Below are 13376 nucleotides of genomic sequence, written 5' to 3'. Positions count from 1 at the left end.
ACTGGGCTGGACTGAGTGATAAACTGAGAGCTCAAAAGGTGGAGTGGTGAGAGAAATACTGAAGTATAAGTATTAAACTAGTGGCATCAAAATATATTGTTTTAAGTACCACAAGTAGAAGAACCCATAAGCATTACCACCTATTTTGTTTTAATGTTATACCGTAATTGTCTTAATAGCTGGTCATTTTCAACTCAAGACTGATAAAATTGTGGTCCCCACTGGTCCCTTTATTAAGTACACCTTGGACCCTGTTTGCCTTCAGATTAGCTTTTTCTTCTTCATGGCATAGAGTCAACAAGGTGATGGAAACATTCATCAGAGATATTGGTCCACGGTGACAAGACAGCATCATAACCTGTGATGTGAACCTCTCGTTCCACCGCATCCCGTTCAGATGACAGATGACTGTGAACTCATTGTCATGTTCAAGAAACCAGTCTGAGATTATTCAAGCCTTGTGACATGGCATGCTATCTTCTTGGAAGCAGCCATCAGATGAAAGGTACACTGTGGTCATAAAGTGGATTTTGCAATATTTGCCTCTGAGATGTAATGAAGTAGAAATATTTACATCCTGCAGTGAGAAAAACTGAGACTGAGGTGATAAACAACGCACTGATAGAAAGCAATTATGGTTTAATGTTTTTACCTTTAGATTACTTATTATTTTAGTTGCTTTTACTTCCTGTAAAACTGAAGCTTTAATGCTCTGGTTGTTAACTGATCATAATAGAATGTGAATATAGTAAACGGTGGCTTTTTTATGTAAGTATTTATTTATTTAAGTCAAACTACAAAAGACCTTTTTGTTTTGGGATGACAGTTACAGATGAAGAAGATGTAATCTCTGTTAGGAGTAAGACCTCAATTTCCTGTCAGTTTGTCAACGGAGAAAAGAGAAACAAGACTTCCAGCACTACGGAGAGCTCCTTAACAATTCCAGCACTATAATCCAGGATCATCCAACCAAATAAATAAAAGAAAAAGTACTCCACTTAAATAATATATATCATATAAAAACCTATATAAAAGCCTATTATCCAGTTATAAGTACTGGCAGTATTTTGAAGTCTACATTTCTTGTAGTTATTGTTTGTTCAGTATTTAGTCTGAATTTTAAAACTTTCCTCTGTTCTGAAGTCTGAGGGATATTTTGGGTAACACAGGCAAAAGCTTACTTGACTAACAATTGTATGCAAATATGTATTTTCTGCTTGCACCAGCACTGTCTGGGAGAGCCTCAAAGATTAATTTGAATTCCTACTAAACAGTCTAACAGTCACCAAGCTATAACTCATCTAACGCGAGGACTGTCAAAGCTATATTTCAGCAATGTCCTTCTTGATCCACGCTGGCTACAACTACTGAGCACAGCTATACCAATGTCATCACAGCCTACAACTTGCCAGTTCTTCCAGGTGTTAATCACTTGCTTTGCTCTTTATGAATTAGTTTTAGTCATCATTGTTTTTCAGTTGACCTTGCCATTTCAGGCTTCTCAGAACTTTTAATTACGTGTCTGATCTGACTGGAACTGCTTTTGTCACTGCCTGCCTGGTCTGTCTTCTACAAAGGAATATAGTCCCCCCTTGAAATGCCATTGCATGACATGACATCAAAAGAAATAGCAATCCCAATAGGCCCTGTCTCAGAAAAAAAAAATCCCAATACTGTCTCCTGCCATGAAGACCGATTTGCTACACCAAGGCCCTCTGCTTGAAAGACAATGCCTTTGAAAAGAGTTTCACATGAGCAGAATGCATTGATGTGTGTGACTGTATGATGGAAACACACTGAAGGCATTTATGCTGTTCATGGCAGAAGTGTGACAAAGCAATAACTATTAGATCCAAACATCAGCAGTAATAGACTGCATATCATGTGGGACAGATGTTGGTGTAAGTGGCTATCTACTGAATATACAGCACTGTATTTCATGATTGCTCTGATTTATTACAGTTTTTTTGGGGGGAAATTACAATACTGTGCAAAAGTCTTAATCCACCTCTCATTTCTTTAATGTTTGCTGAGAAAATGGAAAATAAATGCAGTGATTCATTGAAACATATTGAAATACAACATTGAAATGCAGCCTCATAATTCCATCACTTTTGACAACACACCAGGAACCACTGACTGAAATGCAGACCCAAACCCTGAAATAGTCTCCACCTTGTTTTATATCTATAAAACAAGGTGGAGACTATTTCATGGTTTGGCTGTAAACACTCAAAAATACATATTGAGAACCATTTGATTAAAAAAAAAAATAGGATTCATAATTTTCAGATTTTCAGTCCAGTAGTCCAGTTTTTGTTTTTTTTGTTTTTTTTGCAATTTTGCATAACTCAGCATTTTATCCATGTTTCCCTTCCTTTAAGAATGGTTTCTTTACAGCCATCCTTCCACTGAGACCAGTTCTAACGAGGCTTTGGTGAACAGAAGGTGGATCACCTGAAGGTGAATCCAGGACTTGACTTTTAGATACTGTTCATCTGTAGGAGATAATTGTTATTTTGACAGCTTCTTCTCTTGTCCTTTATGTTTCCGAAAGTTACTTCAAATTTTTGAAGTACACCATGAAGTACACAGCACACCATGTTTTTGGTGTGCCTGTTTGGGAATCACCTTGTTGGTGGAAAAAGCATTATTTTATTGATGTCTTCTTTTTGTAGAGACAAATATTAAAATAGGAACAAATTCAGTGTTTATGTGCAGCCAGTATTCACAGAACAACTTTGAATGCCCTTCAGAAAGCCTGGAAAACTAGTGCTGCAGACCACTTTTGGCTCCTTGGAAGCAAAACAGAAAGAAGAGAGGTGTGGATCAAAACTTTCACATTACCCTTCACTTGAAGGAAAGCGAGATGTAATGACATTTAACATAAAAAGTCCTGGTCAAACATAGATCACAGAGATTTTATAGAGCTAATTAAGCTAATGAGTCTCTTCAAGTCACTGTCTTTTACAGTTAGCTAGATCAAGGAAGTCTGGATAGACTCAGGGGTTTTCTAGTGGCTTTTATGAAGTGCTTTATTGCCATGGAAGAAATGACCTCTTGATGAATGAAAACAAGTTGAAATCATTTCCAGATGCTGACAGCAAAAAGTGACAGTTTGTTTGTTGTTAACCAGCTACTGAAGTAAGTTAGAATATTTTTTCTTCTGATGTTTCCAAGGTGTATAAAATGAACTTTCAAGCTCATCATGTCAGGAATGCCAACTCTTTAAAAATCTCAGAAAATTTGAACATTTCCAAATCCAACACAACTGGATGACATTACTTCATATGTAATTGGAGAATCTGTTACATGATCAAAAGCATCAAAGCAAGTTGATCTTACAATGAGACTCCAACAGCCTCATAACAACTGAAAGAAAACGGACAAGTTAAGTGCGAGATGAAAAGCAGCTGACTATAGAAATACATTTTTATCTCCCTATTTCATCCGCTGAGGCTCGATAACCTTGTTGCTACTTCTCTAATAATTACACAGAATCTTCTTCTATCAGTGAGTGTGCTGCACAGACAAGCCAAATGGATCAAACCTTTGATGAGATAACAATCCAGGCTAATCAAGATACTGTAAGTCTGTCATAAGACAGGCTTTGCTGTAGAGCTGGCTCATCTTTTTCACTGATTCTGGCTTTTAAGTCCTAAAGCTGAGGCTGGGAAAATACTTGGGAAACCTCTCAACCTGATGCGATTGGACAGCTGCTGCTGAGGTGACTAGCACAGCAGTTAGCTGTAATAGTTTTCTAACAGGGTTGCGAGGCAGCTAAGACCAATTACTTTGGACATTGATTGCTCTCCCTGTCTTTGATCATGTAATTGCTTTGAGCGAGATGAGAGTGGTTCTGCTGCTGAACAGGTGTGTTGAAATCGATTGCAGCAGATTTCTCATTTCTTAGACGAGAGACACAGAATGGCGAGCGTAAATGTCATCATCATTCATAAATTATCTGGTTGTATAAGATCACACTGTAGTTTATTGTTGCTACTTATTATGATCACTGCATTTGAAGATCTGAAGTCCTTGCATCTTGTGTTTCTATACAGGCTGCTGATCATGACTCCAAACATTTAATAGAGTCATTGATTTACATTTGAACACATGGGTGTGGATAATATTACACTTAGTTTAGACTGTACAGCTACAGACACAAAAAATCTGCATTTGCATTCATACTTTCTGTTGACTGGCATTAGGGAAACATCAAAAACAACGTCAGACAATAGCTTTATCAAGTTTTTTGACACATTCACCTGGAAACTTTAAATTATATTTGGAGCTGAAACAAAAGTCTTGAACCACCCCCTCATTTCTTTACATTTGGCTTCCAAAGAGTCAGACTTTCTTGTAATATTTTACAGTGGTGGATGAGTAGTTCTCCAGGATTTCTGAAGGTCTTTTAGAATTTTTATTCAGACATTGGCTACGTTATCACTCATTTTCAGTCCAGTCCTTGTACCAGACCATATTCAAACAATAGTTATTTGTGTGTTAAATCACTGGTCTACGATCATCACACCTTGACAGACCTAAAATATCATCATCAGTTTTACAGCCCTTGAACTGACAAAAGTAAAGACATCACCCACAGCCTGCCATGTCACAGAAAAGTAAGATGGTTAAGTCAATGAGCTGTGCCTTTGACTGAGCCATTTGCATTTCTTTGTAATGACAGTAGACTGACTGACTGAATGTCAAAGAACAGGGACATGTTGTTGACATTCTGCTTGTTTTTCTTAAGCTATTATTTGCTAGGTGGTTTAATATATGTGTGTTTTCAGAACGTACACTTAACACTGAATGAAAGGGAACAGTTTTGAGTTAAAAAATACTTTAATTGATTCAGATAATGTGAGACAACAGGACTGTATGTGGCTTGTGAACCTAATGACTAAATCTCGTGTTCTATACTTCACAGAACTGTGACTCTGAGTGTGTTTTTCTTAGGCTGAATTAATTTGGGATAAATCTTCTGCTGTGCCAAACTGATGAAAAAATTTCTCCAAAAATAAAATAAAGAAGAAATGAAACTGATTATCATAAAGCAACAATAATGTTATATTGTCAAATATATTGTGGCATTTCTACACCAGGGAACAATATAATAAAATTAAAAGAAACAAATCTAACAGGAGTTGCACTAGACAAAAAACAAACCAACAAACAAACAAACAAACCAGCAGCGCAATTGGAACCTTGTTTGTTGTTAGACAACATTATAATATTTGGACTGATCTAACTGAAAAGACAAGAAATTGTTAAGGATACAAAGCTGAAGCCTCAGGAAACAGATACTGGTAAACACATCTCTGCTGCTGTCTTTCTACAACTCTAATCTATGACAGGAAGAAGAAATTCTGAAAACCCCCCAAACTATAAGTAATGGTCTCCTGGTAACAGGACTTGATGCTCTCAAGGAGAGGATTCCAGGTCAAGCTTTGGGTCAAAACCTGCTTACTGCGTACATGTGTGTATACAAGTATGTGGTTGAGCTCACAAATCCCCATCACTGTCATACATCTTTTATGAGAGTCTTAGGGAGACCGCTGTGGTACTTACATACACCATTAGGATTCTGCACTTCGTGCTAATATCAATACAAACAGGCACAGCGGTCAGGAAATGTGAAAGCTCAGAGGGAGAGAAAGAGAGAGGCTGAAAATGTAGTTATGCAGCCTGAAGGTCGAACAAGCCCATTTATATTTATAGCTCGAAAAAAAATATGCACATCCTTTACTTAAGTCACAGTAGAAATACCAGAAAATGGACATTTATCTGCTGCAAGTTAATGTTCTGTTATTGCATTTCATTTGGTGGATTACACAGTAATTACTGATGCATTAATATGTCAGCGGTCGTTACATGTTGCTAGTTGATGGAAAAAAACAAAAATACTCTTGATCTTTAACAGAGTGTCGTATTTTATGAATGGATAACCGTGTTTAAACCTTTACTCCAACTTTCTTTTATTATGGGTGAGCAAATATTTTACATAAACACTGAAATTACCAAAATATGTTTTTGAAAACATGAAAATATTAGGGTGAGAAGCATTGTGAAAGGCAGGGAAGGGGAAAGCTACCAAGCCACTGCAAATGTGTCAGCGCACAATGAGCATGTACTCCAGAGCCTAAAATAAGAGTTGTTTAATTTAATTTTTTAATTGGACATCTAAACATCGTCTGTCTGCAGGAGTAATGTATAAGCCACTGTTTTCTGTTGGATATGAATCATAGATAAACTAAAGGTAGAACTTAGCTCCTTAAGCTAAGTCATCACAACATAATATCTAAATATATTTGTCTGGAGCTACTTTGTGCCACTGCCCAGCTCTACTGTGTTTTTGTCCATTTCTACTTATTTTCTCAGCATTTTGAGTTAAAACATTTCAACATACATAACTTCAAATTTTGAGATAACGCCAAAATTTGTCTATTTAAAGTATTCTGCATTTGTTACATCTGTACATCATAATTTACTGTAATATACATGCAGAATATTAGAGCTTGCTTTTTTAACGTCAGTATTAACAATGATAGCAGAACCAATGGCATCAATGAATTCCAGTCTAAGCATAGATGTAGTGGGTCTCATTAAAATGAACTGTCATGATTTAGACCCAAGTTTGAGTAATATCAACAGATCACTTTGGTCTTAAAAATGAAAGTGTTCCTATGCTTCCACATTTTGTATTATTTAACAAAATCTTTTGCACATAAAGTTACATCTAATCCTAACTGGCGAATTCGTTTTGAGATTGGGTTGTTTCCTACCTGCGCTGTTAAGTCTGTTTACATCAAACTCTGGTATCTTTTCTTTTTATTTATATATATATATATATATATATATATATATACACACACACACACACACACACACACACACACACACACACACACACACACACACACACACACACACACACACACACACATTAGGGATGGGTATCGAAAACCGGTTCTTGTTGAGAACCGGTTGCCACTGTTTCAATTCCTTGGAATTGTTTGCCATTTTTGCAAACGATTCCCTTATGGATTCCAGTCGCCCCGAATGACGTCACCGCGTTGCGGAGCGTCATTTACCTGGCAGGAAACACGGCGCCTAAGCGGCTCAAACGCTCAAAAGTTTGATTATACTTTATGAGAACGGATGACAACAGGGCAACTTGCAATACTTGCAAAGTAGATATTTCATTTAAGGGAGGAAACACTACGAATATGCAAAATCATTTGCTCACAAAACACGCGATGACCTTAAATGAATGTCGGGTTTTTAATTCCGCTCCGGACTCGTGAATCTCAACCCAGCAGCAGCGGTAACGTTTGCACGTCCTCTCCCGTTAATGTGGCAGGTAAATAATCAACTAACAGTGCATATTATGTTAGCGCGATCTGCCTTATTACAAAACCTGCCATTACTGTGCATTTAGGTGACCATGATGCGAGAGACGGACAGAGTCTGGCTGGCTCAGATGCTGGCAGTTCTCGCTGCAGTCTACTGGTAGCGTCTCCTTTCAGGCCAGGATAGACGAATGTCACCGAGCAGTGACTAAATTTGTGGTAAAAGGCTTGCAGCCATTTGCCACAGCAGATGCCCTGATTTTCAGTAAGTGAATGTGTTTAATTGTAGGCAGGGACATTACTGGATATTCTTGTGTAATTGCTACTGAATAATTTATGTTATGCTTTGTTATTGCTACAGAAGAATATTTATTTTATTATTTTACATTTACAATTTTTTTTCCTGGGGACCCTGTGACACCCCATTGAAGAGCCGTAGGCGGGATCTCTTAAGATCTCACTGTTGGGTTTGTAAGGCCATGTTACTCCTAAATTTCTACCTTGTTCGAAGAGAAGATATAAAACAAAGTTCTAAGCTAATCGACCTTAGTGTTCTCCTTTTTAAAAAAAAAAGAATCGATAAGAGAATCGATAAAGAATCGAATCGTTAAACAGAATCGAAAATGGAATCGGAATCGTGAAAATCTTATCAATACCCATCCCTAAATATATATATATAGCAGCTGGATAGCATAGTGGTTAGACTACAGGCCTTTGGAGCAGAGGACCAGACCATAGCAACCTCCCTGAACAGGGTCCAGTAACCATCACGGTGGCAGACATCCAAGCAAGGGTCTCCAGTATGAAGAGTTGGACAGCACCAGGCCCCGACATGGTTCACGCCTACTGGCTGAAGACCCCAAGAACCCCAGGACCCCAAGAAGGGACCGGTCCCATACAACTACCGCCTCAGTACTACATGGAAGCTCCTGTCAGGCATCATATCGGCTAAGATGAACAGGCACATGGGTCAATACATGAGCAGGGCACTGAAAGGGATTGGCAAGAATACCAGAGGCGCAAAACACCAGCTACTGGTAGAAAGAACAGTCAGCCGAGACTGCAAGACCAGGCTGACCAACCTGTGCCTGGATTGATTACCGTGATCAGGTACCCAGCTGGTATAATAAGTTGGCCAAACGAGGAGATAGAAGCCACTGACATAAAGACAAGAAAGCTCCTTACCATGCATGGAGGGTTTCACCCCAAGTCCAGCACCCTGAGGCTGTACGCTAAGCGGAAGGAAGGGGGCCGGGGACTGGTGAGTGTCAGCACCACAGTCCAGGATTAGACAACGAACATCCAAGAATACATTGGGAAGATGGCCCCAACTGACCGAGTGCTCAGTGAATACCTCAGGCAGCAGAAACCCAAGAAAGAGGAGGGAGACGAGGAACCATCATGGAAGGACAGGCCCCTGCACGGTATGTACCACCAGCAGATAGAGGAGGTGGCTGATATCCAGAAATCCTACCAGTGGCTGGACAAAGCTGGACTGAAAGACAGCAGAGAGGCACTAATCATGGCAGCACAAGAACAAGCTCTGAGCACAAGATCCATAGAGGCTGGGGTCTATCACACCAGGCAAGACCCCAGGTGCAGGCTGTGTAAAGATGCCCCAGAGACAATCCAGCACATAACAGCAGGGTGCAAGATGCTAGCAGGCAAGGCATACATGGAACGCCATAACCAAGTGGCCGGCATAGTGTACAGGAACATCTGTGCCGAGTATAACCTGGAAGTCCCGAGGTCAAAATGGGAGACGCCCCCAAGGGTGGTAGAGAATGACCGAGCTAAGATCCTGTGGGACTTCCAGGTACAGACGGACAAAATGGTGGTGGCTAACCAACCGGACATAGTGGTGGTAGACAAACAGAAGAAGACGGCCGTAGTGATCGATGTAGTGGTTCCGAATGACAGCAATATCAGGAAGAAGGAACACGAGAAGCTGGAGAAATACCAAGGGCTCAGAGAAGAGCTCGAGAGGATGTGGAAATTTAAAATTAAACCACAGCAACCACAGCCTCCCAGACACTGTTCAGAGAGGTGTACTGTTTTCCCTCCTTGTAAATCTCACATTTGATGATGGACCACAGGTTCTCAATGGGGTTCAGATCAGGTGAACAAGGAGGCCATGTCATTAGTTTTTCTTCTTTTATACCCTTTCTTGCCAGCCACGCTGTGGAGTACTTGGACACGTGTGATGGAGCATTGTCCTGCATGAAAATCATGTTTTTCTTGAAGGATGCAGACTTCTTCCTGTACCACTGCTTGAAGAAGGTGTCTTCCAGAAACTGGCAGTAGGACTGGGAGTTGAGCTTGACTCCATCCTCAATCCAAAAAGGCCCCACAAGCTCATCTTTGATGATACCAGCCCAAACCAGTACTCCACCTCCACCTTGCTGGCGTCTGAGTCGGACTGGAGCTCTCTGCCCTTTACCAATCCAGCCACGGGCCCATCCATCTGGCCCATCAAGACTCACTCTCATTTCATCAGTCCATAAAACCTTAGAAAAATCAGTCTTGAGATATTTCTTGGCCCAGTCTTGACGTTTCAGCTTGTGTGTCTTGTTCAGTGGTGGTCGTCTTTCAGCCTTTCTTACCTTGGCCATGTCTCTGAGTATTGCACACCTTGTGCTTTTGGGCACTCCAGTGATGTTGCAGCTCTGAAATATGGCCAAACTGGTGGCAAGTGGCATCTTGGCAGCTGCACGCTTGACTTTTCTCAGTTCATGGGCAGTTATTTTGCGCCTTGGTTTTTCCACACGCTTCTTGCGACCCTGTTGACTATTTTGAATGAAACGCTTGATTGCTCGATGATCACGCTTCAGAAGCTTTGCAATTTTGAGACTGCTGCATCCCTCTGCAAGATATCTCACTATTTTTGACTTTTCTGAGCCTGTCAAGTCCTTCTTTTGACCCATTTTGCCAAAGGAAAGGACGTTGCCTAATAATTATGCACACCTGATATAGGGTGTTGATGTCATTAGACCACACCCCTTCTCATTACAGAGATGCACATCACCTAATATGCTTAATTGGTAGTAGGCTTTCGAGCCTATACAGCTTGGAGTAAGACAACATGCATGAAGAGGATGATGTGGACAAAATACTCATTTGCCTAATAATTCTGCACTCCCTGTATGTAGCCCATGATGTAAAATTAATTTGACGTGTTCGGCTTACCAAATAACTTTTCATAACTGTACAGACTGTGAAATGACATAGTTTTAATGTCCATATGGAAAACATCAAGAACACTGTGATGTTTTCCAACACAATAAAGAATACCTTCCACCATGATTTACAAAACAAAATAAGATTTTAGTGGCGCTTGTACTATATGTAACCTTATGTAACTGGATGCTTCAGTGTCAATGAAAGATACAGTTACGCAAGGTTTTAAAAAAAATTAAAAAAGACTTGCAAAAACTTCAGCAGGGGATTCTTACCGCCCTGTGCATCTTGTCCTCCAAATCCTGGTTGATCCTCTGAAGAGCTGCATAGCTACTCTGGATCCTGCAAAAAAAAAAAAACGAACGGAGAAGTTAACGCACTTAAAAATGCAAACTGCACAATATGACGAGTAAAGGGTGTTTTACTGTTCGTAAACCAAAACAAGCAGCGGTGATCAGCACATAAATTTAGAGGAATAAAGCATTTACAACATCAGCGCTGACAGAAAGTCTCAGATGGGATTTGCAGGATATCTTAAGTTCTTACTTAGACTTAAGGATCACTGTGGTTATAAATCTGCTGAACTAAAATGCCACAAAAAGGGCTGATGATATGTTTAAGTGCAACACCAGGGGAATCTAACACATAAAAAGTGGGCACAAAAAACTTTTACATCCATAAATATTATATGAAAAGAATAAGGAAGCATGACTATGACTTTATAGTTAAATACCACATAAGTTTTTTCCTCCCTTTTAAATTCTGTTTCTTCATTTTCTGTAGTTTTTATCATTTTGTTATTTTCCCTTACTGATAATACTAGTATTTATTATCGGTTTTGCTCTTAAGTAGACCATTGCATTAGCTTAATGCTTAATGTAACATGCCCCTGATTTTATATTTGTTAACTTATTCCTCTTATTTTATCCTGTCACCTCTCAGCTCTGTATTACATTTTCCCATTAGCTCTCAGGCCAAAGAGAGTGTTGATAAACTAGCATTTATGGCTCCATTAAGCAGACAGATTTGGAGACTGTGGGCAGTAGAGATCAGAGGCAAAGACAGATCATAAAACAAAGGTCTGGAAGAGATTTGACAAGCTAAAGAGGGAGCATAAATGGGAATGAGTGAGTAGAGCTGACAGAGAGTGGCTCACACCATAGTGAATAAATAACTGTAGTAAAACCTGCCATAATAAGGGAACACTGAGCACTGTTACTCATATTAAAGGTGCATGAACAAACTGAGCTTTGTTATGAAGTAAAATTGTGCAACTTGCGAAATATGACTGGCATGCATTGTATCAGGAGTGTTGAAGGACTTCAGGCCACCTAGGCACAGTTTATCAAGACATTTAAGTTAATCAAAGTACCACCTAAGTCACTGGAGGGGTCGTCAGTGTCGCCTACGGGCTCCCCAATGGCTGGCTGCCAGAGCTCTGGCTCTGCGACTGGTTCCCAGAAATGACTTGACTATGTTGACATCTGCCCTGGAGCTTGCGTTGTGGGGGAGCTGGCCCCCATGAACTGTTGCATCTGTTGGTCCCCAGTGGACAGGCCTGTCCCTGGGACTATGTTTTCTGGTCTATTTTGATCTCTCCATGTGGACATGATTTCTTCCCAGTGCTTCCTAGTTTAGTTATTTGCCTTTTTAGCACTTGTTTTTTTGGTTTAATTAGTTTTCTTTCGTGTCCAGTCTGTCTTAGTACTATCTCTGTTCCCAGTATGTAGTTGGTTCCTTGTCTTGTATTTCTTGAGCTAAGTGTCTGACACACGCTGTGCCCCCTTCCTCATGTGTCAATTCCATTGAATTCAGTCAATTCATGTGTATATTATCGTTCTGTTTACTTAATTCTCTTCCTGTTTCCTAAATAAATGGCTCGTCTTTACTTAACTTGTATTTGCCTATGCATATCTGCACTTGGGTTTCCACATTCCTTGAATCCCGACACACATATGATATGCCAACTCCTCAGATCATGACACATTCACTTTACTTTAATGATTAATATTCACTATTTGAATAAGTAAACCTTTGATTTTTTTATATTTCAGCTGCATTTTACTCACTTTTATAGGTTCATGTTTACTGAACTGAAGAATCTTCAGTAAACATGTCCATCAACACTTCATCAGGTACACTGCAATAAAATGTTTATTAAACTAACAAACACTAAAACTAAGGTTTTTCTTTCCTCTGCATTTTTTATTTAATTTGAGTTAATTTTCCCAGTTCACAAAATCGTTAGTTTTTTCAAAAGTCTTATTGAAATTTTTAATTAGTTATTTAATTAAAATATCAAGTTTTAGTTTTTAGTTTACTTTCCATTAAATACAATAGCCTTATATCAGATGCTTTAGAACAGGCTCATTCTGAATCAATACTGGCGTTTGTACACAAATTTTCTAATGTATTTTTTCTATTTTTATTGTTTTCTAATATAGCTCTACTTCACATTTTTCTTCCTGTCCCTTGTGCTGCTGTAACAAGTGGATTTCCCCAGTGTGGCATTAAATAAAGTCTGTGTCTATGTCATGAAGTCATGTCATAAAAGTTTGGACTCATCCAATATGGACTTAATTACTATAATGATGGATAGGCAGTGCTGGGGAGTAACGGAATAGATGTACCAGCGTTACGTATTTAAAATACAAAATATGTTTATATTAAGACTCGACTGTACACTGTGTTCGTGTTTTCCTCTGAAACAATAAGTTCCATTGGAGCAGCCTTTCAACGCCTCTCTCTGTTTCACGCTAGCAAAGTTGACCCAGACAACGACGTAAAGCTAGTTTTCGGGTATGAGCCCGACACAAACCCGACGTATTAGCCAGAGGTCCCTTT

General features: G+C 39.4%; 1 protein-coding gene across 3 annotated transcripts in view; it reads right to left on the bottom strand.

Annotated features, from left to right (window-relative positions):
* The window catches only part of begain (brain-enriched guanylate kinase-associated), a 70589-nt gene that overhangs the window by 16197 nt on the left and 41016 nt on the right, over positions 1-13376 (bottom strand). For all 3 annotated transcript variants that reach the window (XM_082516382.1, XM_082516383.1, XM_082516381.1), the window contains one exon: positions 10808-10874. In XM_082516382.1, the coding sequence (XP_082372508.1) occupies positions 10808-10874 (67 nt within the window). The remainder of the gene's footprint in view (positions 1-10807; positions 10875-13376) is intronic.

Source organism: Aulonocara stuartgranti, assembly GCF_965226115.1.
Source record: "Aulonocara stuartgranti genome assembly, chromosome: 19".
NCBI lineage: Eukaryota > Metazoa > Chordata > Actinopteri > Cichliformes > Cichlidae > Aulonocara > Aulonocara stuartgranti.
Note: the sequence above shows the minus strand (reverse complement) of the source record. Positions and strands in the feature narration are given on the sequence as shown.